At 38.9% G+C, this 26910-nt stretch overlaps 1 protein-coding gene across 1 annotated transcript in view; it reads left to right on the forward strand.

The window, feature by feature from the left end:
* Positions 1–810: 810 nt before the first annotated feature.
* Positions 811–26910, forward strand: part of syt9b (synaptotagmin IXb) — a 57770-nt gene continuing 31670 nt past the window's right edge. The window contains exons 1-4 of the mRNA XM_069686762.1: positions 811–958; positions 17023–17198; positions 20891–21108; positions 21264–21804. Coding sequence (XP_069542863.1) covers positions 811–958; positions 17023–17198; positions 20891–21108; positions 21264–21804 — 1083 coding nt within the window. The remainder of the gene's footprint in view (positions 959–17022; positions 17199–20890; positions 21109–21263; positions 21805–26910) is intronic.

Below are 26910 nucleotides of genomic sequence, written 5' to 3' on the forward strand. Positions count from 1 at the left end.
AAGATTGTGCAATGTGGGCCTCTTAGATGTTTCAGCCTCTATCCCTACTTTTAAACATCTGCTCCCCATTTCTTAATTACTCAAGTGTTTTCATAGTGAAAGGAGTCAGATCACTGACTTACTCATTAGACAAAAGAAAAAAAAAGAGGTGCAGCTAGGGATTTCTTGACATTTGCACAGCGATCAGGAGGAGCTGAAGCCCACACAAATCTCCTCAGAGGACTTAGGGGATGCTGCCAGCAGGGCGGTGGTGGTAGAGATGGAGGAGGGCTGATGGAGGCAGAGCTTCCTGTCTGTCTCTCTACATCCCAGTGAATTGAGAAATAATTGAGCGCAGTGAAAGCCGAGCATTCATTCAAAGACCTTGACCAGCGCTGCTGAAGCCTGGGGGCTCAGTAGGCTTGTAATTCAGTAGCATCGCGGAGCAGAGGACGGGAGAAGGAGGAGGAAACATAAAGACGGGCAGAAAAGACGTGAAGGAAAGGAGAAGAAGGGCATATATTTGCTTTAAGAACAACAAAAACATGCCAACAACGATTTTTTTTTAAAAACTTCTCCTTTCTCATCTGAAACAATCTGCCTATACTCAAAATTTACCTAAACTCCAATAAAATCGGATTTCACCGGATTTTCGCGGATCCGTCGGGCGCACCGGACCTATTCAGTACTGTAAACGTTGTGCTTCTAGTGCGTCTTTGCGCTGCTTGAGGCTGTGAGTGACTGAGTGTGGGTGTGTGTGTGTGTGTGTGTGACAGAGCTGGAAGAGGATCAGCCGGAGTGGCCGACCATTCAGAAGGATGCTGGAGGGCAATGCCTGCAGAAAGAGAGGATGAGATTTGTCAAAAGGCGCTGGAACTGCTCTCCGACCTGTGCTCTAAAGGGGAGGTGCAGGACGACAACTGCCTGGATTTCATTTACTACTTCAGGGACTTGGCTCGACCGCGTTACACGGACTCAGGTCAGTCTTACTGAAAGTAACAAGTAGTGGAGTTCATCATATTTTGTATATTTCTGTATGTTGTTAAATAATATTAGGAAAGAGATTTTCTCATTACCTACCTCCAGGAGCTCGTAAAATGCAAATTTCTATTTCCATTGTTTCATTCTGCAGACAGGTAGCCAACTCTTTTCAACTTTCCAAGCTGGAATTGAAGAGAATTACAAAGCAATGTGGAATTCCACGGACCAAACTAAATGCCTCTTCTATTCATTATTACTTCAGTAGATTGACATTTGACATTTGACAGACATGTGTAGCAGAGTTTAAGGATCTTTACTTTAGAGAGAGGGTTGCACTATGAAGAGGAATTTCTCCGTCCCTTGGGTTTCATTCTTAAAACCATTATCTTCTACAGTAAAAAAGTGGAATATACAAACACAACATTGTGTTCCCAGTTTACTAAATGCGAGAAGGATGTGATCTGTGAACTTGTTGATTTTATCCAGAAGCATGAAGCAATGTAGCAATCCACAACGCATTGAGGATCTTGGCTTTGAGTGTGTTTTTGTTTGCAAATGCACTAAAGCATCCATCACCGTCCTTGAGCAGATGAACTGTGTGACTGTTGGCTTGGTTTCTCTTTTACTCTGGCAGGCTGTAGAGAGAGAAAATGCCCCACCCGTTATTCCCCATAGCTCACAGCACTTACAGACATGGATCCAGCAAAACAAAGAGGATCAGTGATCCACTCCCAGCCCAGAGTAGTTGGCTGGATTGTCATCAGTATTGGCCTTTGAAACAATTTTCTTTGCTCAATAAACACCAGTCTGAAATCATTCTGGTACATAAAGCTGTAAAGAGGCCCCTTCACTTACTTAAATAAATACATTACATTTTTTGACAGTGTTGATATTTCACTGAAAAAATCACACGAAAAACTTCCACTTAAGAAAAGTCCCTAGCAGAAAACGGTTTGTTTCAAAAGAGACGATTCCACAAAACCAGTCATCTCTACTGTGATAAAAATGTTCAGTACTGTGTGTGTGCATGTGTGTGTCATAGGATGGCAATGCATACATGTCAGAGCATGAAGGCCAGAAGACTATATTCCCAATGCGTATGTAATACACATATACAGTGAGCATACCCTTGGCTGTTTTCTTTCCCCCTCCGCCTCCTCGTGTATGTGTTTGTGTGTGTGTGTGTGTGTGTGTGTGTGTGTGTGTGTGTGTGTGTTTACATGTATGTTGGTTTGTGTTCATAGCGGTTGAGGCTGGGCCGCTGCCTTTAAACATGTTACAATCCATTATTAAACATGCATGATGAAGAGGAAGTTCAAGCTACCAGAGTGGTTCCCCTGAGGAGCTGTGACCCACTTCCTCTTGTATTAGACTGCTCTAAATTCACACACACACACACACACACACACACACACACAAACACACACACACACACACACACACACACACACACACACACACACACACACACACACAGTCGGATCCACGACAGCTATCCCTCCATGTCCAGAGGGGGGAGACTGGAGCCAGGCTACTTCTCTCTCATATTTAAAGTTTTTAGAGTTTAACTTTTGCAGAAGATATCCAAACAAAAGTCCTACCATGCTTTTAGTTTTTTTGCACTTTTCATTGAACACATTTGCACCTGTTCACAGGAGGGATGCCAGTGCAGTTCTAAATGTTGGTCATGGTTTAGGCGTCTATACCACCATTTAAAATGGTTCAAAATAAATGTGTGTTTTTGTTTTGGCCCAAAAGACTTAAAATCAAAAGAATTGCAAAGTATTCAAAATAATGAATAAACAATATCAGTCCCTGGCAGTTGATTTGTTCTTATTAAAATTTAATGTTGCAAGAACAATGGTAGCTGGTTAATAAGTATAGCCTTTATAGTACCATCGCCATCTGGTAAAGGTGGTCAATATATATATATCTATAACCTCCTAAAAAGCATTTATTTTATTTAATAAACTATATTGCTTATCCTGAAGGATGGCATCATCAGTTGAAGTTTACATCCATTAGTGTCTCCCACAGAACTAGGATGATAGATATTTAAAATTTTCAATTCTATATAGATATGTATCTATATATATCTATATCTATATCTATATATACATATATATAAATATAAAGTTGTATAGAGTCTGTGGTGGAGGTCGTGGCCGGTGCACGTGAATATATATGCCGGCCTGTGTGTCCCATGTCCATTTGTGTACCTGCTGAGTGATCTGGAGTCGATTTGTAAGGATTTCAATATAGCTGATCAAATATGGATTTTTATTTGCTTATTATTCATGTAATACTTATGCACAAAAGACTGTACCCAATTGCGGGATCTAAAATGTTCCAAAAATCCCTCCAAAAAAATCCCCCAAAAACTTTTATCCCACAGTAACAGTAAGAACTAAAGTTTCTGTCTGTATAACCTTCTCATGCTCAGATTTGTAGCTGAGAGCATGCACAGACAGAAAACATGTCTACCTCTGAATAAAAATCAAAAGCAGAGGAGACTAACACAGGTCCTAACCAGGGGAACAATGATTCAGTGGAAAGTTGTAACGCTGAAAGCACTTTCATTACTTGGTCTCCAAGATGAGGGGTTGATTAAATGTTGAGGGAAATAGGTTAGATTTCATTACACCCTTGATTGCATTTTTGAGGTATTGTTGCTAGGCAACATACCATTAGATATTTTGTTTAGTTATCTTTGAGCCTCTGGTAATATTCTTGAATGAGCTCAATAACGTTAATGGTTCTTGTCTTCTCTACTCTTCTCTTCTCATCCTTTGAAATCCTTAACACAACACACAACACAACACAAAATTCTTTTGAATCCCCTGCATGTACATTCCACCTGGTCGACCCATGCACAACTATTTCCCTAGCATAGCCATCTGTGTGTGAATGATTTCTGATTGACTGTTGGGAAATTTACGTTGCAGCCTCTGCCAGCAGTGTATGAATGTGAGTGTGAAAGGGTTAATGCAACATGTAGTGTAAAAGCAGCTTTGAGTGGTCACAAGACTTGAAATGTGTTATATAAGTGCAGTCCGTTTACCATTTTACCTATATGTGCGTGTATACTTGTTGGAAACAATTTCTTAGTTGTGTGTGTTTAACAAGTTAACAGGTTAGAAATTCACATTTGACAAAGCTATTGTGCATAATTCTTGAATGTTTCGTGGCAATGCAGGAGGTAGTGGAAAATTAGGGCAAAAGTTGGGTTGGTGGGTGAGTGTGTAGCATATTAGACATTCACAATGTTGATGATATTTATGAAGATGCTGCTTTTACAACCATTGTTTTAACCAAGTGTGGGGCCCAATTTAGACGGCGGAAGGCGCACAGTCTAGTGCATGGCGCTTAGTGACTCAGGGCATGTATGACACACTTTTGCTAGTTACACGACGCAAGATCTGGGAGCAAACCGAGGCGCAAGGCGCAAAGAGGTTGGCTAAGTCCCTGAATTATTCTTAGGCGTGTTTTGGCATAACATGAATTAAAACCAATCAGAGTGTCAGCTCTCATTCCCTTTAAGAGCCCGGTGCGCCTGCAGACAGGTGTGTTGCTTTTTACACAGCAAATTTCAGTCATTCTTCTGATATAAACCGGACCCCGGCCGGCATATTATACTTATTATACTAACACAGAAAAAAACACAGGTCACTGTACGATTCATGTCGAATCACAGATTGATGTAAAAGCCACTAAAGCAATCCCACTGCCCAGCAGAAATGAAAATGAAAAGAGGCACGCTGTGTACATTTACACACGAGGCACAGCATTAATGTTTATCAAAGTTCTGTGTGCTGACCATCAAAGACAGGTTGCTGCTGGATCACATGGCTGTATTGTCTCCTGCGTGCGTAATTGACACTGGACAGTTTATTAATATCTGTGGGCACGACTGCCGGTGCCACAGGTAGTTATGTGTGAGTATGGTTATATATTACCCTCTTAGTTGCGTGTGTGAGTGTGTCTTGGTTTCTGCTGTATTATAGAAAGCGTGCGTCTGAATGAGCGCGCAGTATGGGGAGCTTTGTGTCGGTCTCTGTAGCTTTTGGCCCATGCGCGGCTAGAGCAGGAATCTCCCTGAGGTGAGACAGATGTGTGTGAGCTTGTCCATGCCTTTCTGCACTTCTCAGCAGATCTGTAACAAACTGAAAGCAGTATGATGATTTAAGGAGACGAAGGAAACAAAAGCTTGCAGTCTGTCCCTTAAACAACGTTTCTTTTTACTGTATCTGCAAACACACTGATGAGTAGAAGTGCTGCTGTGTGTCCCCGTGTGAGTGACAAGCAGACTTATCTTGTAAACTCACCGATGAATGTCCATAATGCGCCCTCTAAGTAGCAAACACAGATTGCGCCATAGACTTCAGACTTCAGACCAGGTTTTTGTTGGTCTAAGGCGCAGTCGCTTTCTGCGTCCTCAAGATAGCAACGCGCCACCAGTGTGCCTGACCACACCTCATTTTAAGACCAACATGCCCATGGGTGCTAACAGTGGCGCAAGATCACTTGATATTTACAGGGGCGCTGGGTGTAAAAATGACAGCTGCACTGGGTGGAAGATAGCAATGACACTTGCGCTGCCAAATATCAACATTCACTCCAGCAACTGACTTTTCAATACCTTTGATTTGACGGATTGTCAGACTAAATTGCCATTTTGTTTAACCTTATTTATGTAGCCCAATGGTGGTATCCAATTTCTGCAGTTTGTGCCTGTGTTTCTTTTTTGATGGTTAACCTCGTTCAACTCCCTTTGTCTTTTAAATTCAGCACAGCCATAATATAGGCTTCAGCCCCCAGGCGAATCAGCTTGTCCTCATTTTCCATTAAAAAAGCAGAAGCTGTCATAATCAAAACATTTTGGAGTCCTCTTGCCTCTGGATTTTCTTTGATAACATTCAATATGTCACTTTCATATACCCTCAATGGCATCTGGCAAAATGTATCAGAAGTCTGTCTGGAGTTCAACAGGTCTTTCTTCAGACCGCCTGACTTCTGGGGTTTATGATTGTTGTATTCCTTTGCGACCAGCATTTATACTGATGACATTTTTCAAGCAGGATAATGATCATTTTTAATTACATTCTTAATGAGTGTTTTTATGTCCCATAATTAGCCATAGAGAAAGCTGCAGGAAAAGATCATTATAGTCATACCTTGAAATCCCTTTCATGCTTCATGAATTCACTTATAACATGTAAGTCTGAGGGAGGTGACACTGCATTCCACATGTTACATAACTGTTTGTGGATAAGTCGTTGCCAGGGTTACTGATGAAGACTGGACACACATCTGCAGCGTCGTGTTCTGCAGTTTTAACCTGTCTCCACTGGTGACCAGTAGTATTGAAATGATTAGGGGGATTACATTAAGTTCAGCTGCAGGTCACTTCTCTCATTTCTTACCCATTTGTAGGATGCAGTGACTCAAATGTAACTCTTTGCTCCTAAAATCTTAACCAGTTTAATCTTACTGGGTCTTACTTGCCATCCTTTCAATAGAAAAAGAATAAGTGTTTAATTTGAATTCATCCAACATTTATTTTAACAGCAATCTCCAAAATTGGGCATGTGTTTCAAAGCCTTGGCATGATCTTTTTTTTAATTTAGAAATAGGCAATTTTTCTCTCACTATCTTTATTTATTTCAATACATTTTTAGATTAAGTTATCTCAAAACACTTTACAAAAATATCTACTATATGTTGTATAACTAAGCTAGAGAGCCAACATGAATCCACCATGAGCAGTACTAAGCAACATTTGGCAAGAGTACTTTTAATACGCAGAAACCTCGAGCAGAACCAGACTCGTGTTGAACAGCAATCTGCCTCCACTGGATGGGCCGAGAAGTGGGATTGAGGGAGATACAGGATAGAGACCAACAAACAGCAACAACATATGTTGTGGGGTCCGTTTCAGAAAGCGGGTTTAGTGAAATTTCCGAGTTTGTTAACCCTGAAATGAGGGAAACCTCGGGTTTGCCGTTTCAGAAAGAGAGGTAACTTTAACTCGGAGTTGGTTACTATGGTAACTGAGTCTGTGAACCTAACCTGGTCGCGAGCAGGTTTTCTTCAGGAAACTCAGAGTTTCGCTCCGTCTCCTCCCTCTAGAATATAAAACCCTCATTACTTCCTCATTCATTCAGCCCGTCTCACGCTTGTGTTTGAGCGGTTACCGAATTAAAAGAAGAAACGTTGCGTCTCTGTGCTGCTCTAACCGCTTTGCAAAAGTCTTTTATATTTATGATAAAAAAATCAAAAGACAAATCTGTGTCAAAGTCATCATTTTTAGATTTTCCACCACCACTGCCAAGAGCACTCAAATACGACGTTTAAGAAGTTATTGGATTTTTTTTTTTAAACTAACACAATTCTGTTTAATCAACATGAATTATGATGTATGTGAAGTCAGCATCATGTTAGGGATAAAGCTAATGCACATTAAAACAGCCACTGAATGATATTTCATTAGTTTAATATTTAAAATATGACTGAAGTGAGGTTCAGCCATGAGCCTGTTCTGCCTGAGCCGCACCTTTGAATGACGTTCTGGTATTTTATTTTTAACTGCTTCCGTGTACGTTTTTTTCTCCCGCTGGATTGCTCCTTAATTAATATAAATCTTAGCTTCCGGTCGTGATTAAGTATTAAATAAATAGACCAGTCCAAACTTGCAAATTTACTCTAACAGCAGTTTCTTCCCACGCCGCTTCTCTCTCTTTTGCAGCTGCAGCCGTGTTACTTTATTTTTCTAAAAACATGCTCGTATTCACTGAACGTCCGCATGAGGATTTAGAGCTCCACTGGTGTGACGTAGGAGGACCTCTTTTTGTGTACCGTTGCCATGGTGAATCGTGGTATCGGGGCTCCATTGATGCTTGCTTTTTATAGTCAGCGTGCACGCACTTAACTCTGGCTGAACCTGCTCAGAGTTGATTGAACTAACTCTGATCAGTTGTTCTGGAACCGAAAACTCTGAGTTTCCTATCTCAGAGTAGATCAACTCAGTGTTCAGGGTATGACTCAGAGTTTGTTGAACCTGCTTTGTGAAACGGACCCCAGGTTGAACAACAACGACAACAACTATGTTTTTGTTACAACAACACGAACAACAGATAAAACAGACTTATGGCTACAATGCCAATTATAATGGTAAAAATTTGTAATGATAGCAATTAATGATAAAAGACTGATAATAAAAATTTGCAACATCTGAAGTGAACAGGTTTATTATCTCCATTAACAACTATAATAATGATTATATGGGGCAGATTGATAATATTAATTATAACAGTTAGAGTCGAGCAGCTTTAAGATTAACATTAACAATTTAAATAAAAATAAGGTTGGAGTCAAGCAGGTCCATGGCAGCAACGAGCCCTGAAAGATGCTACTAGACAAAGGAGCAAATATGGCACGAATGTGTACAGAAAGAGAGAGAGAGAGAGAGAGAGAGAGAGAGGAGCTCGGTGTGCAGTCTAAGCCCATAGCTGCATAACTATGGGCTAGTCCAAGCCTGAGCCAGCCCTAACTATAAGCTTTATCAAAGAGGAAAGTTTTAAGTCTACTCTTAAAAGTAGAGAGGGTGTCTGCCTCCCGAACCTTGACTGGTAGATTGTTCCAGAGGAGGGGGGCCTGGTAATACTACTCTTAGAGACTTTAGGTACCACAAACAGGCTTGAATCCTGGGAGGGCAATGTTCTAGAGGGGTAATATGGCACTATGAGCTCTTTAAGATATGATGGTACCTGTCTATTAAGAGCTTTGTAGGTGAGAAATGGATTTTAAATTATATTCTAGATTTTACAGGAAGCCAGTGCAGAGAATCTGATACAGGAGAGATGTGATCTCTTTTCCTAGTTCTTGTAAGTACACACACTGCAGCATTTTGTACCCGCTGAAGAGTCTTTAGAAATGTATTAGGACAGCCTGATGATAAGGAATAAGGAATTTCAATAATGCAATCTAGAAGTAACAAATACATAAACTAGTTTTTCTGCATCGTTTTGAGACAGGATGTGTCTGATTTGTGCTATGTTGCGAAGGTGAAAAAGGCTGTCATTGAAATGTGTTTTATGTGGGAGTTGAAGGACAAATCCTGATCGAACAGAACTCCCAGATTCCTAACAAATGAGTCTGTGAGGTGTTTGGGGCCGAGCAGAATAACTTAAAAGTTTTGCCTGTGGTAAGTAGCAGAACATTTCTAGTCATTTAGGTTTTTATCTCCTTAAGGCATGCTTTGAGTTTAGATTTAGGTTTCATCTGTGTCATGTTTTCAGTTGAAACAAAAAGGTTGAGGACCCAGATGCAGACTTAGATATACTGTACGAGTTAAATTAACTGAAGGCAAAATGCAAAAACAAAATATACTTAAATCCAACAAAAGTCAAAAAGGGTTCCCAAAAGGCAGAGTAACACTAAACTTACTGAGAACAGAGTCCATAGAAAACTAAATCCACAGGGAAACAATAAGGTCCATAAAAAGGGTGCAGACAAAAGGTAACTCCATGAGGGAAACACTGGGAACAAGGTAACATGGGAAGACTAAAGGTTTGACAAACGTTTCACAGAGAATGACAACGATTTCAGAAGGGAAGGTACACAGAAACTAAATACATAGGGTAATCAGACACAGGTGAAGACAGTAAACACAGGTGAAACAATAAGGGCAGGACTCACAATCACAAAGGAGGGAAAGAAACAAAGAAAGGAAGTAAAGCTACATAATGTAGTTAATTACAAAATAAAACAGGAAATGCTTTTAGATCAACGAAACAGACCAAACACAAAACCAAACAAGAACAACTCATGACAATCTTGCTTCACTGAGAGGTACAATTGAGTATCATCAATGATAATCAATGAAGTGTTTCCTCATGATATTACCCAGATGAAGCATATATAGGGTGAAAAGAATTGGTCCGAGCACAAAACCTTGTGGAACTCCATGACTAACTTTGGTGCGCATAGAGGACATCCTGACTAAAAAAATCCTAACTGTTGTTATGAACATACAATAACATAAATATATATAAATTATAAATAAGCCTACACAATATCAGATTTTTTTTTCGGTGACCAAATTCAAGCCTACACGCTGTGCATTTCAGTTTATTTTAATTAAATTTCTCGTGGCTCTTGTGTCAATGTGGTTCATAGCCAATTACTTTAACTTTAAGTGTATTATTTTGATGTATATACGAGGGGCATAGCTCACCTACGTGTTAAGCTTTGCTGGAAAAGGGGACTTTCTTTTTACATTGAACAACCATAAGAGTTGAACTCTCAAAATCTCAGAACCTGCTTTTACAAATGTGGGTCTACAATCTAAAGGAAGGAAAACCTCCAATCCATAAACGTGGTTACTTGGATCTCGAAACTAAAATGAAACTGGAATTATTTTGTGTATGAGTCTTAACACTTCTCGGGTGCTTTGTAGGCATGGGCCCTAAGAGCAAGCAAAAGCATAAAAAGAAAAAGTTACATCTGAAACCACTGGACAACTTGTGCAGGGAAAACATTTTCCAGTGGAGACTCATTAATGTATTATTCTGCATTGTTTTGAGGACAATATTGTCCAATATGTGAAATTAAAAAAAATGTTGTTTTCCTTTAGTAGGATAAGGGACAAGGCCTTTTTAGGGGGTTATATATGAAATATGCCCTTTTCATATGAGTGGTTGTTGGTAATAAGTAATTCCTACTTTTTTGCCTGACTTTTACATGAACAGTATTTGAACTTTGAAAAGAATCTTTAAAGTTAGTGTTACTGTATTGAAATATTTTTAGCACTAATAAGCAGGTATACTGTGCTCGCTTTAGTTGCTTGTTAGCCTGTGCAGTGTTAATCAAACATTTATTAAATCATCGGCCAGTAAAAAGGAGTCCGGAGTTCAAGAGATTACAGCGGACTGCAGTGATGAGAAGATCGGTTATTTTGAGTTTCCCTTTACGTGTCGGCTTGCTGCTCGCTCACCCGGCGAGCAAGCAGCAAGTCCGCTACTTCTTTAGTCTGATAACTAAACACCTGCAGTCAGTCACCGACAGATTCTCCTCATGACAAAGTCAAACTAGCTCATTCATTATTTATGCAGTCTATGGCTAATAACCGTTAGCTACGCTGAGAAGCATATAGCCTAACTTCATAGCCGTAGCTGGCTGATTCATGCGGCCCGCCCATAGAGCTCAGCCATAGGCTTTAGCTCGGTCGCACTCCGCCTCCTTGCCTGCCTCTGGATTAGCCGTCTCTGGCATTTCCAATTTGGCGACCCCCAGCAGCGGCGCAATTCGGGCTTCCAAGCGCTTCTTCAGAAACCAATGGGTGACGTCACTGAGACTACGTCCATTATTTATACAGTCTATGATAAATCCTTATCCTGCCCAGAAAATATCATAGGCCCACCATTTGTTTCCAGGAGAGATATGTTATTGCACTTCTGAATGTGTGAGAGTGAGTGCATGTGACAATAACACATGCTAAATTAAACATGCAGAACAGGCAGGGGCATTTATACCTCATAGGAACTGCTGTTGGCCATCTTTCTGCTCAGTTGCTACTTATTCAGAAGTTTAATACAAATAAGCCTTCAAAAACTTGGACATCAGCCAATGTAGTGTTGCTGATTATCTCGACTCATCATCAGAAGGAGATTTAGTCCAAATCAATAAAAGCTGCCATCTGTAAATGTGCTAACTTCAGGGTTTTAAGCTTGATTGACTTCAAAGGCAGGAGATTGCCTTTACCAAGGCTTCCATCAGGAAAATCCATTCACGTCATTGTACAACGAAAATCTGACTCTGATCTCGTCCGCTGATGTGCTTCCTGGTGGTAAGACATTCTCTCTTTTGAGTCCAAGTGGCTTCAAAACCTTAAACATAGGCTTTTGCTTAATCATTTTTTTATGCAACAATTGGTTGATAACATTTGTGAGAATGGCTTGTGTCTTATTGTTGATTAAAGAAAGATACATCCTTGTTCTCATACCTGAATCCTTGCAGTCATATTAAACCTCTATCTGATCATTCGATTAGCTCGCTAAGGCACTTTTGCTGGCCAAATGTCAAGTAAAAAATGGACTGTGTGGTGCTTGTCTAGTCCTGTGACCACTCAAAGCTGCTTTTATACTAAATGTCACATTCACCCAGTCACACACTGATAGCAGAGGCTGCTCAGTAAAGTGCCCAACTGTTGATCAGTCATCACATTCACATTCCAATAGCTATGTCACCGGAAATGATTTAGGGTTCAGTGTCTTGCCCAAGGACACTTCGACATGTAGACTGAGGGAGCTGAGGATTGAACTTAACCTTCCGATTGAGAGACGACTGACTCTACCACTTAGGCATATCTGCCCCAAGTTTAGCTAGCAAATGTTGTGTCCTTAATATGCACTTGATTTCTACCTTTACATAATGTTAAAAAACTGAGGCTAAAGCTGCAAGTGCCAGGAAAATAAGTCAGCAGTCTCACCCGTTAATGATCCATAGACTGGTGCCTGAGTGGTAGGAGACCGGGCCCCATTTACAGTGTACATCATACAGAATATTTATGAATGTTATTTATATGTATTCCTTATGCTAAATTGTCCACGCCTGCACTTGATCTGTTTGTATGATTGCCAGTTGGGCTGTTGCTGTATTTGTGCTATCTATCATTCTATCTATCTGTCTATCCATCCATTTCAAACTGGGCCCCTCCTCCTGGGCTCTTCAGCACCAGAAGCTCACTCTCACTCTCTTGTGCGAGAACACGCCCACCCCCCCGAGCTAACACCGGCAACATAATGGTTACATTTGCGCTAGCATGCTAACCGCTGGTTAACCAACTCTGGCCAACTCTGATGATTTATATTATATTTGTAAAAGTCTATATTTTATTTTTCTAGGAAAATCCTACTTAGTATATCTTTAAGTATCTTTTCCTTTATATAGTTACATTTTTGTAACTCTTAAAATAATAAAAGCAAAACCCATTTTTTTACAGCAGACATTATTATATCTTTGGAAGTAGTATCCATTGAACTTTGTTTAAGGCATCAAATTAAAGATTAGCACCTGCTGACTGCCAAGTAACTTATCTTGCCATTTTGCCTCATAGACTTTTTGCATCCCACTTAAACAGTTAAGTTGACGATCCTTTGAAGTAGTTAATAGTGTTACAAGAGACTTTTCACTTGTACCAGTATTTCTTCTTGTATATTAAAATAGCAACCCTGCCACAGATAATTACACTAATCAAAACCGCTCTGACCTTTTTTTAATTATAATTGTCAATTTACTTTAGTAACAAGGGAGCTCATTGATTATTGGAGCTCCTTAATCTAATGATACCACCAGCTGTACAGGGCTGAAGCCTTGCTGCCATGATTGCATCCTGCAAGAGGGCATAAAAAAGAGACACCCTGTGGATTTAGAAAAGGTTTTAACAAAGGTAATTAAATAAAGCCACAAGGTACTCTGGGGTTCATAGACCTTTAGACTAATTTTATAATTCAAACATATTTGGGGGGGGGCAGCGACAGGCTGCATGCTCTCTATTTGTACCAGCTGAGAACACAAGCCTACTGTGTCTGGACTACAGGAGGTAGCTAGGCAGCAGAAGCTCTGGCTAAGACTGCCAGTGACGCCCTTAAAGCCAGGATAACCGTACCTGCGTCTGTCTTTTGTGAAAATGGCCAGGCGAGTGCCTGTGAAAGGTGACTGCCAGACGTCTTTAAAGGCTCTGTAAGTCTGTTGCCTTACAGACAAGGAAACCAGTGTAGTCTTCCAGACTTAATAGAAAACACCCAGAGTCACATTGACAGACTTGCTGCCTTGTGCACAATGCTGTCTTTATGGGTGTTGTGTAGAAAGGTCTAAATTTTGTTGTCTTGTTAACTTCCTCTACAGAAGAATCTTCATCAGCTGGTAACATTTGTGACCTGATTGTTCTTTTATTTGTGAAGAGAATACAATATCATACACGCAGTTGTAGTTTGATAAATGCAGAGGATATGTTGCAATGGAAGCAGAGATTGAGAAGGGTTTAGAAGGGTCTTTTCGGGCTGGAGCAGAGGACAGGAGAGAGGAATGACTGGGCTGCCTAGACAGAGGAGCAGGGCATGAAAGACTGGCGGGGTTTGCAGGTGGTGAGCACATGCTGATAGGCCGGCTGAAGAGAATGGGAATTAATGAATGGCAGGAATGTCAATTTCCTGAAAATTCAGGAAAGACTGCCCCTGAAATTTTGAGTTGCCCTTCACATGTCCCTCACAGTGTGACATTTTCCCTGGTGGATGGGGGCGACATCTATCTATCATGTATCATCTGTAAAATATCACCATCTAAAGATCAATTACTTTACTGGACATGCACTCTTCCCCCGTGCTCTGTGTCTCCGCTCTGTGTATACACACAATCACACACACACAGACATATGCTGGTATGACCCTCCTGTAAATGCATTGATTGAGGTGTGACGTCCTCTAAATATTAACCTTCTTATTCCAATTTCATTTGTTTTAAAAGATTGTGCAGCTGTGTAGTGTCGGTCTCATTTGTGGGTTTTGTTCGTTTGGACACGCAATGTCTTTAATTACAAGCCTCCTTCACGCGCGGCTTACCTACTGCTGTGAAAATGGGATTACGGGTAAAACATTGAAGTTGTGTTATTTGGTCAATGTCAGATCAGATACTTAAATGGAGAGAGAAATAGAAAAGGCTGTTGTGTGCAGTAGAGGTATGTGTGGGGATCAAAAATCTCAAGAGAAGCCAGATGAGCAGATTAGTTTCATGAACGAACACTAACATATGGTGGAAAAGAATGAAGCACTTTTATAATGGTATTACTCTATTACTTAAAGAGTAATACCATAAGAGTAGAAATAATTCCCTTGCTCACACGCCGTGAACGAGTATTGCTGCGTTTACACATTGGCTCACCCAGACTTTTTGCTGAGACTTTACCAGGAGGCAGGCAGGAAGAGGTCTGCATAAAGTCCGAGTAAAAAGTTTGGCTGTTCACACAATGCAGCCCACCTGGAAAATATCACAAAGTTTTGAGTGCAGTGCATGTGTGAAAGGGGCTTACGTAACATTCCAGCCACAGCAAGCTGCAGTTTCATTCCAGCAAATCCACTGCACACTTCTCCCTCAGGGCGGCTGCTGCACTGTTTGTGGGCTTACATGTACATCCATGATAGCCACACCCTCAGCAATGTCACAGCATGTGTTCTGCCTTTGACAACTGATGGAAGCTGTAGCCATGATTCCAACATGAATGAGACATTTATTAAACTGACATAAAATGGAGTCTGAGCACCCCACACTGTTATTCACAGACACCTGCAGCACTGGAGAAGCCAATGATAGTCGTTGCTATGGATACCAGTCAACACTGTTATCTCTTCATCTTGTGTAATTACATGTTCTTTACCTTGCTTGGTGTAGGTAGCTCCTCATGACATATCTGTACAAACCATATACCATATATCATGAGCTGGCAGCTGGTTTCACTGGAATATTTGTTACAATAAAATAAAAAGTTTAGTATCTGTCTATGTGCTATATACACACACACATATAAACAAAAGGCCCATACTTTTTTATGTTTGTGAGTGAGAATTTTTTATTGAAATTGTTCCTACAGAAATCCTTCTCCCGTACTGCAGTCCCCTATCGTTCAGTGTAAGACGCTCTATCACAGTACAGTATTTAATACCTTGTTGATCTAAATGATGACTCCAGTTGTTGAGAAACCAAAACTAGTTTAAGAGAGAAATACATTGTTTAAAAAAAGGAAAAAATTATTTGCATAGTTTCTTCATTTTCTTTCTCAATGAATCTCGGCTACAAAAGTCTTTATTTTTGCCCTCTATGTCTTTTTTTATGTAGATTTTACTCAAGGATGGGACTCAAATTGGCTCCATAAAAGAGCTCATACACACATTTCAAATTTTGCCTTTCAAAGGACTTATTGCTGTCCTGCCAAGAGAGGCTCTCAGATCTGTTACCAGGAAAGACTAAATAAAGGGAACAATGTTGAATTCCACAGCTAAAAGCTGTACAAATGTGACATTTCAACGCTGTTCAAAAGTAGAGCGTATTTTTTATCATGTGACAGCATGTTATAAGTGAATAACACGGAACCTACAGATGCTCAGTGTATCATACAATCATTTTGGTTTTTAATATAATGCCAAAATACTAGAGAAACAAAATAAGTAACATGCATTAATTGAACACGAATACATGAATGTATCACTGATATTCACAGTGTATAATGGAGTCTGCAGGGCATTGTACTAGACAAGGACACTCTCTGGTGGATTAAAGATTCAAACATACTTTCCCTGTGTTGTGTGACAACTCAACTTCAAATGCAAACAGGTAAATCACAGCAAAACCCTGTAATGATCAAACTGGAAATAAACAAATAAGTTAAAAAGCAATTTAGGGTAACAGTGGAATTTGTTATATGAGTAGCAGAGGTTTGGGACGCTTTAGTAAAATTGTTTAGTTACTGTGTATATTTTTCACTTATGTTCCCCATTTCTGGAATGTCTTCCTGAAAGTCTCTGACTCCAGCAAAAAAGCAGATGTTTTACATGTGGCAGGAATTAAGAAAGGAAAAGTGTTTTCCCTCCCATCTTTGAGATGCTTTACAAAGAATGTGATGAAAAGAAAAATGACAAGACTGAAAAAAACAACAGAGGACATGAACACTTGATCCTGCCTAACTCCTAATAACAAAAATTAATTATCATAACAAACAGGTCTTTGTTTTTAGTAATTAAGTTTTGGTTGTGAAAGCTGTTTTGAATTTAATTGTTTAGCATCTCATCATCATCAATGTAATGTGTCATGTCTCTAATTGTTATATATGTGGATAATCTGTAGGAGTGATTTTTTTTCAGATTTTGCCTACAATGAGGAACTATAATAGTTTCCCTTTTCATTTAACATTTGAACAAAAACAGAATGTCGCTCAGGGGAGCCAGGTATGTTTGTACCACCGTAAATCCATGTTCACTTACTAGTTCCTCTCTGTCACTCTTCTATCTCTAGATGTATCTGTGAGCCTGTTGTCCCTGCTGGTGACCACCTGTGGTCTGGCTCTCTTCAGTGTCTCCGTCTTTGTGTCATGGAAGTTGTGCTGGGTGCCACTGAGCGGCCGCTTCCTCCCAGATGTACTCAAAGGAGCTCACTTCCTGGGAGGAGACCAACAGCCCGTCCTCACAGAGGTAAGGAGAAAGATAGACTCACACTTAAAAGTTATGTAACATCATTTTATTACATTAATTATTTAGGTTTAGATAGCTTATACAATAGAGATGTAAACCAGTGTCAAACATGTATGACGCCCCGCCAGCCAAAATCTTAATTCAGAGTCTGCAAGATCATCAAATTATAATTCTATATTTGGAATGAGCAAATTAATTTTGTTTACTGTTATTTAAATATTATACACATGAGGACATGCTATATCTACATATAGGGGTCTCGCATATTTCTATTCACAAGACGTGCCAGTGTTGTACTTTTGTTAGCAACAGTAGACTGTGAAATATTGGATGAGAGGTGAGATAAATAAATTGTAGAACTTCAACCTAGTCTGATTGCCTTTTGGATTAAGCTTTGAATTACCATGACCTGGATGAGGTCTAACCCCTTAGATTCAACATTGGTAGGGGGCCTCTGGGGGGCTCTATTAAAATAACTAATCCTGCACAAAGTTCACATTGTAGGCTCAAATCCCACCAAGATATAGCCCCTGGGACCCATTTTTTGGACGCTTCTTCTATTCAGTTAGACAATTAGGAATTTTCTGACCAAGACTTCTTTTCCTGTGGGCTCATCATTGTTTACAGTCTGACTAGCAACTGAGGAAGCAATAATTGAGTTTAGTTGAGAGACAATGTCTGTGACCAAATTGTTTGCTGACTCAAATGTTGATGTCTGGTTGTATAGATAAGTGCATTAAATAAAGAAATAAAATGAGAGAGACACAGATACATTGTAGTGTATTGTTAACTTTTTAAAATTGCACTTTCCTTGCATCCTGAAGGAATTATGAATACCCAATAAATACTATTTTTCATCACTGCGTAAGACTGGAATTAATAGTTTTAATAGTATTTGAAAATGTTTTCTAATCTGAGTTGATCCACTTTGGACATTGATGTTTTTTTCCCAGATCATCTTTAGCCTGTAAGACACTTCTTACTGTAAAACCTGACAAGTTAGTTCAACTCAAACCATTTGAGGAAACAGATTCCCTTAAACCATTAATGTTTATTAACTCAAATATTTTAAGCATAAGAATGTATTTCAATTGAGTACACCTAACTTTTGATTTATTGTTAAGGTAACTTAAATAAATTAAGTATATAGTACCCATTCCATTCAGTGTATTGAATTTAAAATGAGTGAGTTATTTTAATGTATATGTATAATTTCTATAAACTTGTTTGAAATATATTATAGTAGTTTGAATCAATTAAGTAAGATGAACTTAGTTAAGTAGTTTATCTCAACTTAAAACTCTCCTGTGTCTACTCATTTCATTTGAGGAAAGCGATTGCCTTAAACCTTTTAAGTTGCATTAACACAAAACAAACACTTTCAACTGGAACATCTTTCAAACACTTTATTCAGTTCAATGCTTAGCACTTACAACATGCACTTAGCCATACAAGGTAAACATTTTAATGTAAAGAATTATTACACAGCTCCCAAAATAAATATTTTATAATAATATATAACAAAAATCTGTTTAAATATTTAATTACTTTTAAAAAATAACTTTTTCTTACACAACTGTTATTTACTGTAGATGAGATAAAATTGTTACATGCTTAAGATTTTAGTAAAATCTATTCATTTAAGACCAACATTCAAGTATTAAGTCAACACCAACAACACCATGAAAACACAGCAAGTGTAAAGACACCACAGCTAAATATTCTAAACACCACAATAGAGTAAAAAGCACTTAAGACCTCAAGTTCAAACAGAGAGCAAAGAATAGTCCAAATAAAAAATCACCAGTCCTGCAGTCAAAAGTCTGAGGGACATTACAACCTGATCCTCAATGATGATTCAGACATGTTGATTTTTTATGGTAGGTTAGCCACAGCTGTTGCTCGACCTGCACATGTGTGTGTTTCTTCCTGTTGCACAGATGGACATAAAGTATATTTTAATGTATGATTACATATTAGGAGTGTATGCTAAATAAACCCACAGGTGTCATTCATTAATGCATCCTTACCTGCCCCTCCTAGGCCACCAACAGTTCTTCAGAAGGTGTCATCGAAACCTCCTTCATCTTCTTGAACTGAGGTTTTATGGATAATCCTTTGAAATTCACCTGTGTATGAAAAAAAACGTAGCCCACAAATTTACTGTGAGAAGCAGTTGTGCCATGATGTTACATGCTGTTAATGTCTGAAATGTTAATATGGAGCATATTAACATGTTTGTATCAGTGGGCCATGTCAAAGACGTTTTTCATCAACCAAATTCGATTAGATTTCTTAATAATTTCCTCCACAATCCAAGAAGGTCTAGTCCAGCTAAACTATGATAAGTATTAGCTTAAATGAAGTTAATTAGGCTAACGTCAGTAACCTTAGCTAGCCAACAGAACACACATAGCGATATCAGAATATCAAGCACAAGTAAAATAACATTTAATAGTAAAGCTTAAAGCCTTAAACCTGAACAAGAATGCAGGTATCAAAGTAATTTAACCCCCAAAGATGAATGTTCACTTGCTAATGTTAGCTAAATTCAGTGCAACATTTTAGCTCAACTTAAAAAGAATTACCTTTTAAAACAGAAACGTCACTCGTGGTGTCCTCCAGAGCCAATGGTGAAAGTTTCCAGTAAAAAAATCATAAAACGCAGGCTTCCCTACAAAAATACTCCTATTCCAGTGCAGAAGCTGTGTTAGTCCAGCTTTTTCTCCTGTGCACTTGACCAACTCCTGAACCAGCCAAAAACGGTTACTCTGCATCAGAGCAGTCCTCGTGGGCGGGGTTTACAATTTTTAAAAATGCTATGAACTCAATTTAGACTAAATAAGTTACTCTAACTTACTGTTATCAATTACTACAACTTAAAGTGTTACAAAAAATTAATTTCACTCAAAATGAATGAGTCAGAACCACAATTAATCATTTTTAAGATAATTCTAATTCATTGGGGTGAGCTAAGTTAAATCTCTTTGAGGACTGAGTGAAGTTAACATACTTCTGTTATTAAGATAGACTGTCAGGTTTTACAGTCTCTGCGTCAGTTATGAGTATTTGTGGTAGAATTTTTTTATACCTTGTTATTTATCTTTTTGGAGTTTGGAGCTTTATTTTGGAGTTTCCCTATCCCCCCACTAACATGCTCAGGTTTTTATTTCCAACTGTAAACAACACATCAGGGTACTGATATGGAAATGTAGGCCTACTGTAATCCCCCAGCCGCAGGAAGAGAGAGGAAAAAAATGCATGCATATTGACAGTGCAGAGAAACAAAAACATTGTTTTCAATGACAAAGTCTGATGTAATTATAAAGTAGTTTTCCACTAAAGTGTATTAACTAAGATGCTGTTGTTAGTCTCTGCAGGTTAAAAGTGCCCTTGATCAGATCTGACCATTTTTTGTGTGACAGCTCATTTCAATGTTGAATTACAGCATTTAATATTGTTACAAGATAATTGGACTAAATTAAGATTTTTTAGTCTTCCAAACAAACTTTTGTAAAGATGAACAGTTTACCAGTGCATAGTAGGAATTTGGCAAAGAAATACATACAATACACAAAGATATACTTTCCTCTCATTACCCTTCAAGGTCTGCAATCTAATTTCTAGTTTATAAGTTTGTATTTTTATGCTAGAATTCACTTACACAATAAACATTGATGCCATCTGTGCAGGTGGACGGGGAGGAAAGGGAGTACAGCGAAGATGGTTGTGTGAAGGAGCCAATTGGGCCCCCCCCAGCTATGGCTATCCCAGAGTCAGCCCTAAAGATAAGTCACACATCGCCTGACATTCCGCTGGAGACCCAGGCCAAGGTGGAGAAAAACCAGGTCCACACTCTGGCCAGGGACAGGGTTCAAAGACAGATTACAGAGCCTACCTCATCTGTACGGTCAGTAAAGACCTATCCTCAAACTAATCTCCAGCTTTGGTGTTGGCAGGTTGAACACAAATGGACACAGAGAAATCAGCGAGAACTCAGCATATTAAAGAGTTTTGTCAATGAAAATGGTTTGATTGATCTTTTATGTCCAAACCCTGTTACAGGCACAACTCCATCCGTCGTCAGATGAACTTGTCCAATCCAGACTTCAACCCTGCTCAGTTTCAGCGCCAGGAGTCTCTTTCTGGTTTGGGTCGAATCAAACCAGAACTCTACAAGCAGCGCTCTGTGGATGCTGAAGATGCCCGTCGCACTGACAGCTGCGGGCGTCTGCTCTTCGTCCTGAAGTTTGACTTCGACCTGGAGCAGCTGATAGTAAAAATCCACAAGGCCCAGGACCTTCCCGCCAAGGACTTCACAGGGACCTCTGATCCGTATGTCAAGATCTACCTTCTCCCTGACCGCAAAAACAAGCACCAGACGAAGGTGCACCGCAAGACACTCAACCCAGTGTTTGATGAGGTGTTTCTCTTTCCTGTGGCATATGCCGAGCTGTCTAGCCGTAAACTGCATTTTAGCGTCTACGACTTTGACAGGTTCTCTCGTCATGATTTGATTGGCCAAGTGGTGGTGGACAACTTCCTAGATCTTGCTGACTTTCCACGGGAGACGAAACTGTGCCGGGATATACAATACGTGACCTCGGTGAGTTACCAACTTTTATGATTTCATTTCTATCTCTATCTGATTTTTTTTTACCATGCTAGCTTTCACTGTCCACTGTTACTGTCAACAACATTTTAGGTGATCAATGTCATTTTTGCTGTCGGGTACATATGAAAGCTTTTCAGACTGGCAGTACAAATACCACGTTTTTGTTTTGTTTTTCTTCTAAATCTCCACAAAGAATCAAAAGAAAAGACCAAAATAATGTGTTACAACAACAAAAGACTCAACAACAGAAGAAGACAATGTTTTGAGGACTTGTATCTCATTGACCCACCAAGTGGTGTCATCAGTGGTTTCAGGAGGCAGAGACATAGAAATTTACTTAGACACAGTTAATGTTTAATGAAAGCAGTAGGAAACACGTGGGGGGAAGTGACCCAGATCTACACTGACATCAGATTGGGATTGGTTTGAAAGAGATACAGAGACACCGTCTGTATTACATTATTCACTTGGATGCATCTACAGCGATGGTACACTGAGTAACTCAGTAAGGAAGTTAGATCCCCCTGCCAGGGAATTCCTAATGGTTTGCCTGTCTTGTTGAGTGAGGATTACAGTTTGATAGGGCTCAGTTTGGGATAGAAAGTCTTATGGGAAAAATAAAGTGGTGATAAAAATGCCCAGATATGGTCAGTTCATGGAGAAGAACAGAAAAGTGTGACTCCATATTAAAATGTATACTTTGTATTATACATATTAATATGTATGCTATGTTCACGATTTTAGCCATACTGTAGCTCAGCAGAAACTCATTTACAAAAATGATTTATAACTAGACTGACAAAATAACTTAGTTATGTGCAGTCTGACCAGTCAATTGTAACTTTTTTGTCACCAGCATAGAGAAATAGACTTATGAGAGGGGCGGCTGTGGCTCAGTGGTAGAGTCGGTCATCTTTCAATCGGAAGGTCCGAGGTTTGATCCCCAGCTCCCTCAGGCTACATGACGTATCTTTGGTGTGTGAATGGGTGAACATGATATGTAGTGTAAAAGCAGCTTTGAATGGTCGCAAAGACTAGAAACAAAAGTACAGTCCATTTACTTGTACAAAGGATTGTTCCACCCATTATGTTCAGACATTGGTGTCACAATGACTAAATCAGTAAATATAGATATCAATAGATATCTTCATAGGCTGCATTTAACATGCACTTCTTTTTATGCTTCCAGTCTATTTTCCTACACCTTAAATCTGTATTGGGCTCTGAGCACTGAGAAAAAGTTTAGAACCTCAGTAGCAATACTTTACTTTTGAAGGTACAGGTTCAGCAGAGATCAGCAAATGCAAAAACATTTAGTCATTAATTAGATTTCCAGCCTATGGAGTTGTGGTATAAAGTAATAGCAGGAAGCTAGGGAACTGATTAAAATAGATTTACTAAAATAACAACAACAGATGAGGACTTTTAATAGACTTTGAGTGAATCACTTCAAGACAAGACTACACATCAAGTTATGTGTCTCTTTTGGGATCAGTTTGTAATTGTCATTTCCTTGGAGCTCTAACTGAGCTCTCTGGATGGTCATGACGCCTTAATCCCTCTAAAGATGTAGAAGTATTTCCACCTTGTGTTGAATGTGTATGTGTTATTTTATACAAATGTTATAAATTGAACATTGTGCTGCTTTCTTTTGTGTTTATTATTTAGCCTCGGAAAAGACTTTTGTGTAGGCTTATCCTAAAAAGAAAATACCCCCCTGAACATATTTAGACCCTTTAAAAGAACGGCTGCTCTAGTCAGGTCACTTGACTACTTAGTCAAGGCTGAGGATACAAGGTTTGGTGAAATATTGCATCACATGCAACATTTTTAAAAAATGAAGTCTGCAGGCCTAATTCAACCAAAATGTTCTGTGTTTTCTCTTTGATGTATTGCTTGAATGGAGGAAGGAAAACAACTATAGTTGTCCTCGTGACAAAAAAAATATTTTTTTCAGTGCAGGCATATAAGGCTTTAGATTAGTCATTTTTATCATAGTGACTGTATCAATGCATCTGAATCTATAGCTAGAGTCTCTGTAAGCCCAAAGAGCCATCACAGGTCAGGTGATCTTACAGTATGTATTATTTGTATGTATTATTATTGCAGTACACTTATCATTCTAAATATTTAAATTTCCAAACCAGACCCAAAGTGTGGCAAAGTCTAATTTAGCCAGTCTAGCAATGTAACTGTCAGTCAGCAAATTGTCAGTCGACCACTTTGTTCCAGAAGTAAATATTGTCACTTCTGTTGAGTATATTTATATATAGTGCTATTTATTTGGATTCATTTGTGGATCTGAATAAGTGCTTGGTTGCTTAAAGCACACTGGATTTTGTCAGTAAATCTTTCGCTTCTCATGATCTACAGATATTATAATGCTTAAAAAGTGAGTTACTTGTTTTCAGTTTTGTATTATTTTTTTTGCAGTTTTACAAATGTCATATTTTCTTGAACTGAATCCTTCCAAAGAAAATCTTTAGTTTTTTCCTTGGAGGATGCAATGCTGCTGATTATAATGTTAGCTAGCTATTAGGCTGAACAATATTTGGCCTGCAGCTATGGTCAGAGAGGAAATCTTAATGACCAAAAACCTGTATAACTAATGACAGTTCCATCAGTGTGGTCTGTACTTGTTTTATACTAATATTGACATGTTTGAGAACAAGCTAAATGATGATGTTGACCATAGCAGCATGTTGTCATCGTCATGTTTGTATACCTACATTAGCATTTAACATATTAGCATCTGTGCTGGGGTCCGTTTCACAAAGCAGGTTTATTGAAAACTCTGAGTCTGTTAACCCTGAAATGAGGGAAACTCTGAGTTTTCCGTTTCACAAAGGGAGGTAATTTAAGCTCTCGGTCAGTTACCGTAGTAACAGACTCTATGAACCTAACCTGGTCGCGAGCAGGTTTTCTTCAGGAAACTCAGAGTTTCGCTCTGTCTCCTCCCTCTAGAATATAAAACCGATTCGGTTTTATAAAACCGATTCGGTTTTATATTCTCTTATATTCTCTTATATTCTATCAATTCGACTTCCTCATTCATTCAGCCCGTCTCACGCGTGTGTTTAAGCGGTTACCGAATTAAAAGAAGAAACGTTGCGTCTCTGTGCTGCTCTAACCGCATTGCAGAAGTCTTTTATAATTATGATAAAAAAAATCAAAAGACAAATCTGTGTCAAAGTCACCATTTTTAGATTTTCCACCACCACTGCCGAGAGCACTCAAATAAGACACCTTAAGTTATTGGAATTTTTTTATTTATTTAAACTAACACATTCAGTTTAATCAACATAAGTTATAATGTATGTGAAGTCAGCATCATGTTAGGGATAAAGCTAATGCACATTAAAACAGCCACTGAATGATATTTAATTAGTTTAATATTTAAAATATGATTGAAGTGCTTCCATGTATGTTTTTTTCTCCCGCTGCATTGCTCCTAAATTAATATAAATTTAGCTTCCGGTCGTGATTAAGTATTAAATAAATAGACCAGTTTAAACTTGCGCATTAACTCGAGCAGCAGTTTCTTCCCACGCCGCTTCTCTCTCTTTTGCAGCTGCAGCCGTGTTACTTTATTTTTCTAAAAACATGCTCGTATTCGCTGAACGTCCGCATGAGGATTTCGAGCTCCATTAGTGTGACGTAGGAGGACCTCTTTTTGTGTACCGTTGCCATGGTGAATCGTGGTGTCGGGGCACCATTAATGCTGACTTTTTACAGTCAGCGAGCACGCACTTAACTCCGGGTGAACCTACTCAGAGTTGATTGAACTAACTCTGATCAGCTGTTCTGGAACCGAAAACTCAGAGTTTCCTATCTCAGAGTAGATCGACTCAGAGTTCAGGGTTGGACTCAGAGTTTGTTGAACCTTCTTTGTGAAACGGACCCCAGGTCTCTGGCCTCACAGATTCGCTTGGCTGGCATTGTTTACCAATTTCTGTTGACATTCTGTAAATGCAGCACTACTCCTGTTTTTTCTATACACTGCAATTGAAATTGCAGGACATTATTTATTATTTAGATTATATGTTATTTATTGTGGTCAGAATACAACTTCATGTCCAAGTGCTGTTCGTTTTAACTTTTTTAGTAGCAGCAGCAATTCTGATATACTGTTTTTAATACATAAGATAAGATACTTTATTGATCCCCAGAGTGTAAAAACGGGTAATATCAATAGAGTGTGATAAGATGAGAAAGTCTTGACCTAAGTTGACCTAGTCCCTGTTTCTAGGAAACTGTGCACATTTGTTGCAATTTGATTTGGTCCAGGGTACATTGGCACAGCAGAAGCAAGAGGGTCTTCATAGAAGAGCTAAATTCAAATTAGACTTAGAGGAGATTGATTCCAGCAGATTATAGCTCTTTCTTGTGCATGTGCATTATTTGTTTTTTTCTTCCACTTTTTTTTTTTTTTTTTTTTTTTACAGTATTGTTTGTTTTGCTTCCTGTTTGGATGAGGACCCTTATTTGACAAAAAATAGTTCAGATTCTCATTTAGTTTTATGTGTGCTTTTAATGCCTTTATATGTATGCCTTTTAATCAGACACCAATGCAAACTGTATACAAGGACTACAAATTAGTCTCATCATAAAATGTTTCAGGATTTTTTGAGAGACTTCATAACTTACAACAACAACAAAGCTGTTTAACATCTAATTAAGTTCAAAGCCAGAAAATGATGATTAGCTGGGTCAGCACTCAACCAGTTCCAACCTGTTTTTGCATTGCTAACGACTGTCATGCAAAGACCCGTTGAGATTATATTTCCACCTCTTATCACAAGCTCACACAAACACACACACACACACACACACACACACACACACACACACACACACACACACAAAAGGGCAGACACATGTTGTTTGCTAACAAATACACTGTGAGCTCTATAACAGCATTTCCAGCTAAATAAGGTCAGTATATTTGGGTTAGAACCTCCTCTGAGGTACCCAACTTGTGAACTACAGCTGTCCTGTCTCCTGAGTTTAAGTCTGCAGAGTATACTTCCTAAATATAATCCTTTATTAATCATCAATTTACTCAACACAAACCATAATCAGGAAACTAAGTGGACA

Source organism: Semicossyphus pulcher, unplaced genomic scaffold, assembly GCF_022749685.1.
Source record: "Semicossyphus pulcher isolate SPU_LCO1_2020_fin unplaced genomic scaffold, fSemPul1.0.p SCAF_8, whole genome shotgun sequence".
NCBI lineage: Eukaryota > Metazoa > Chordata > Actinopteri > Labriformes > Labridae > Semicossyphus > Semicossyphus pulcher.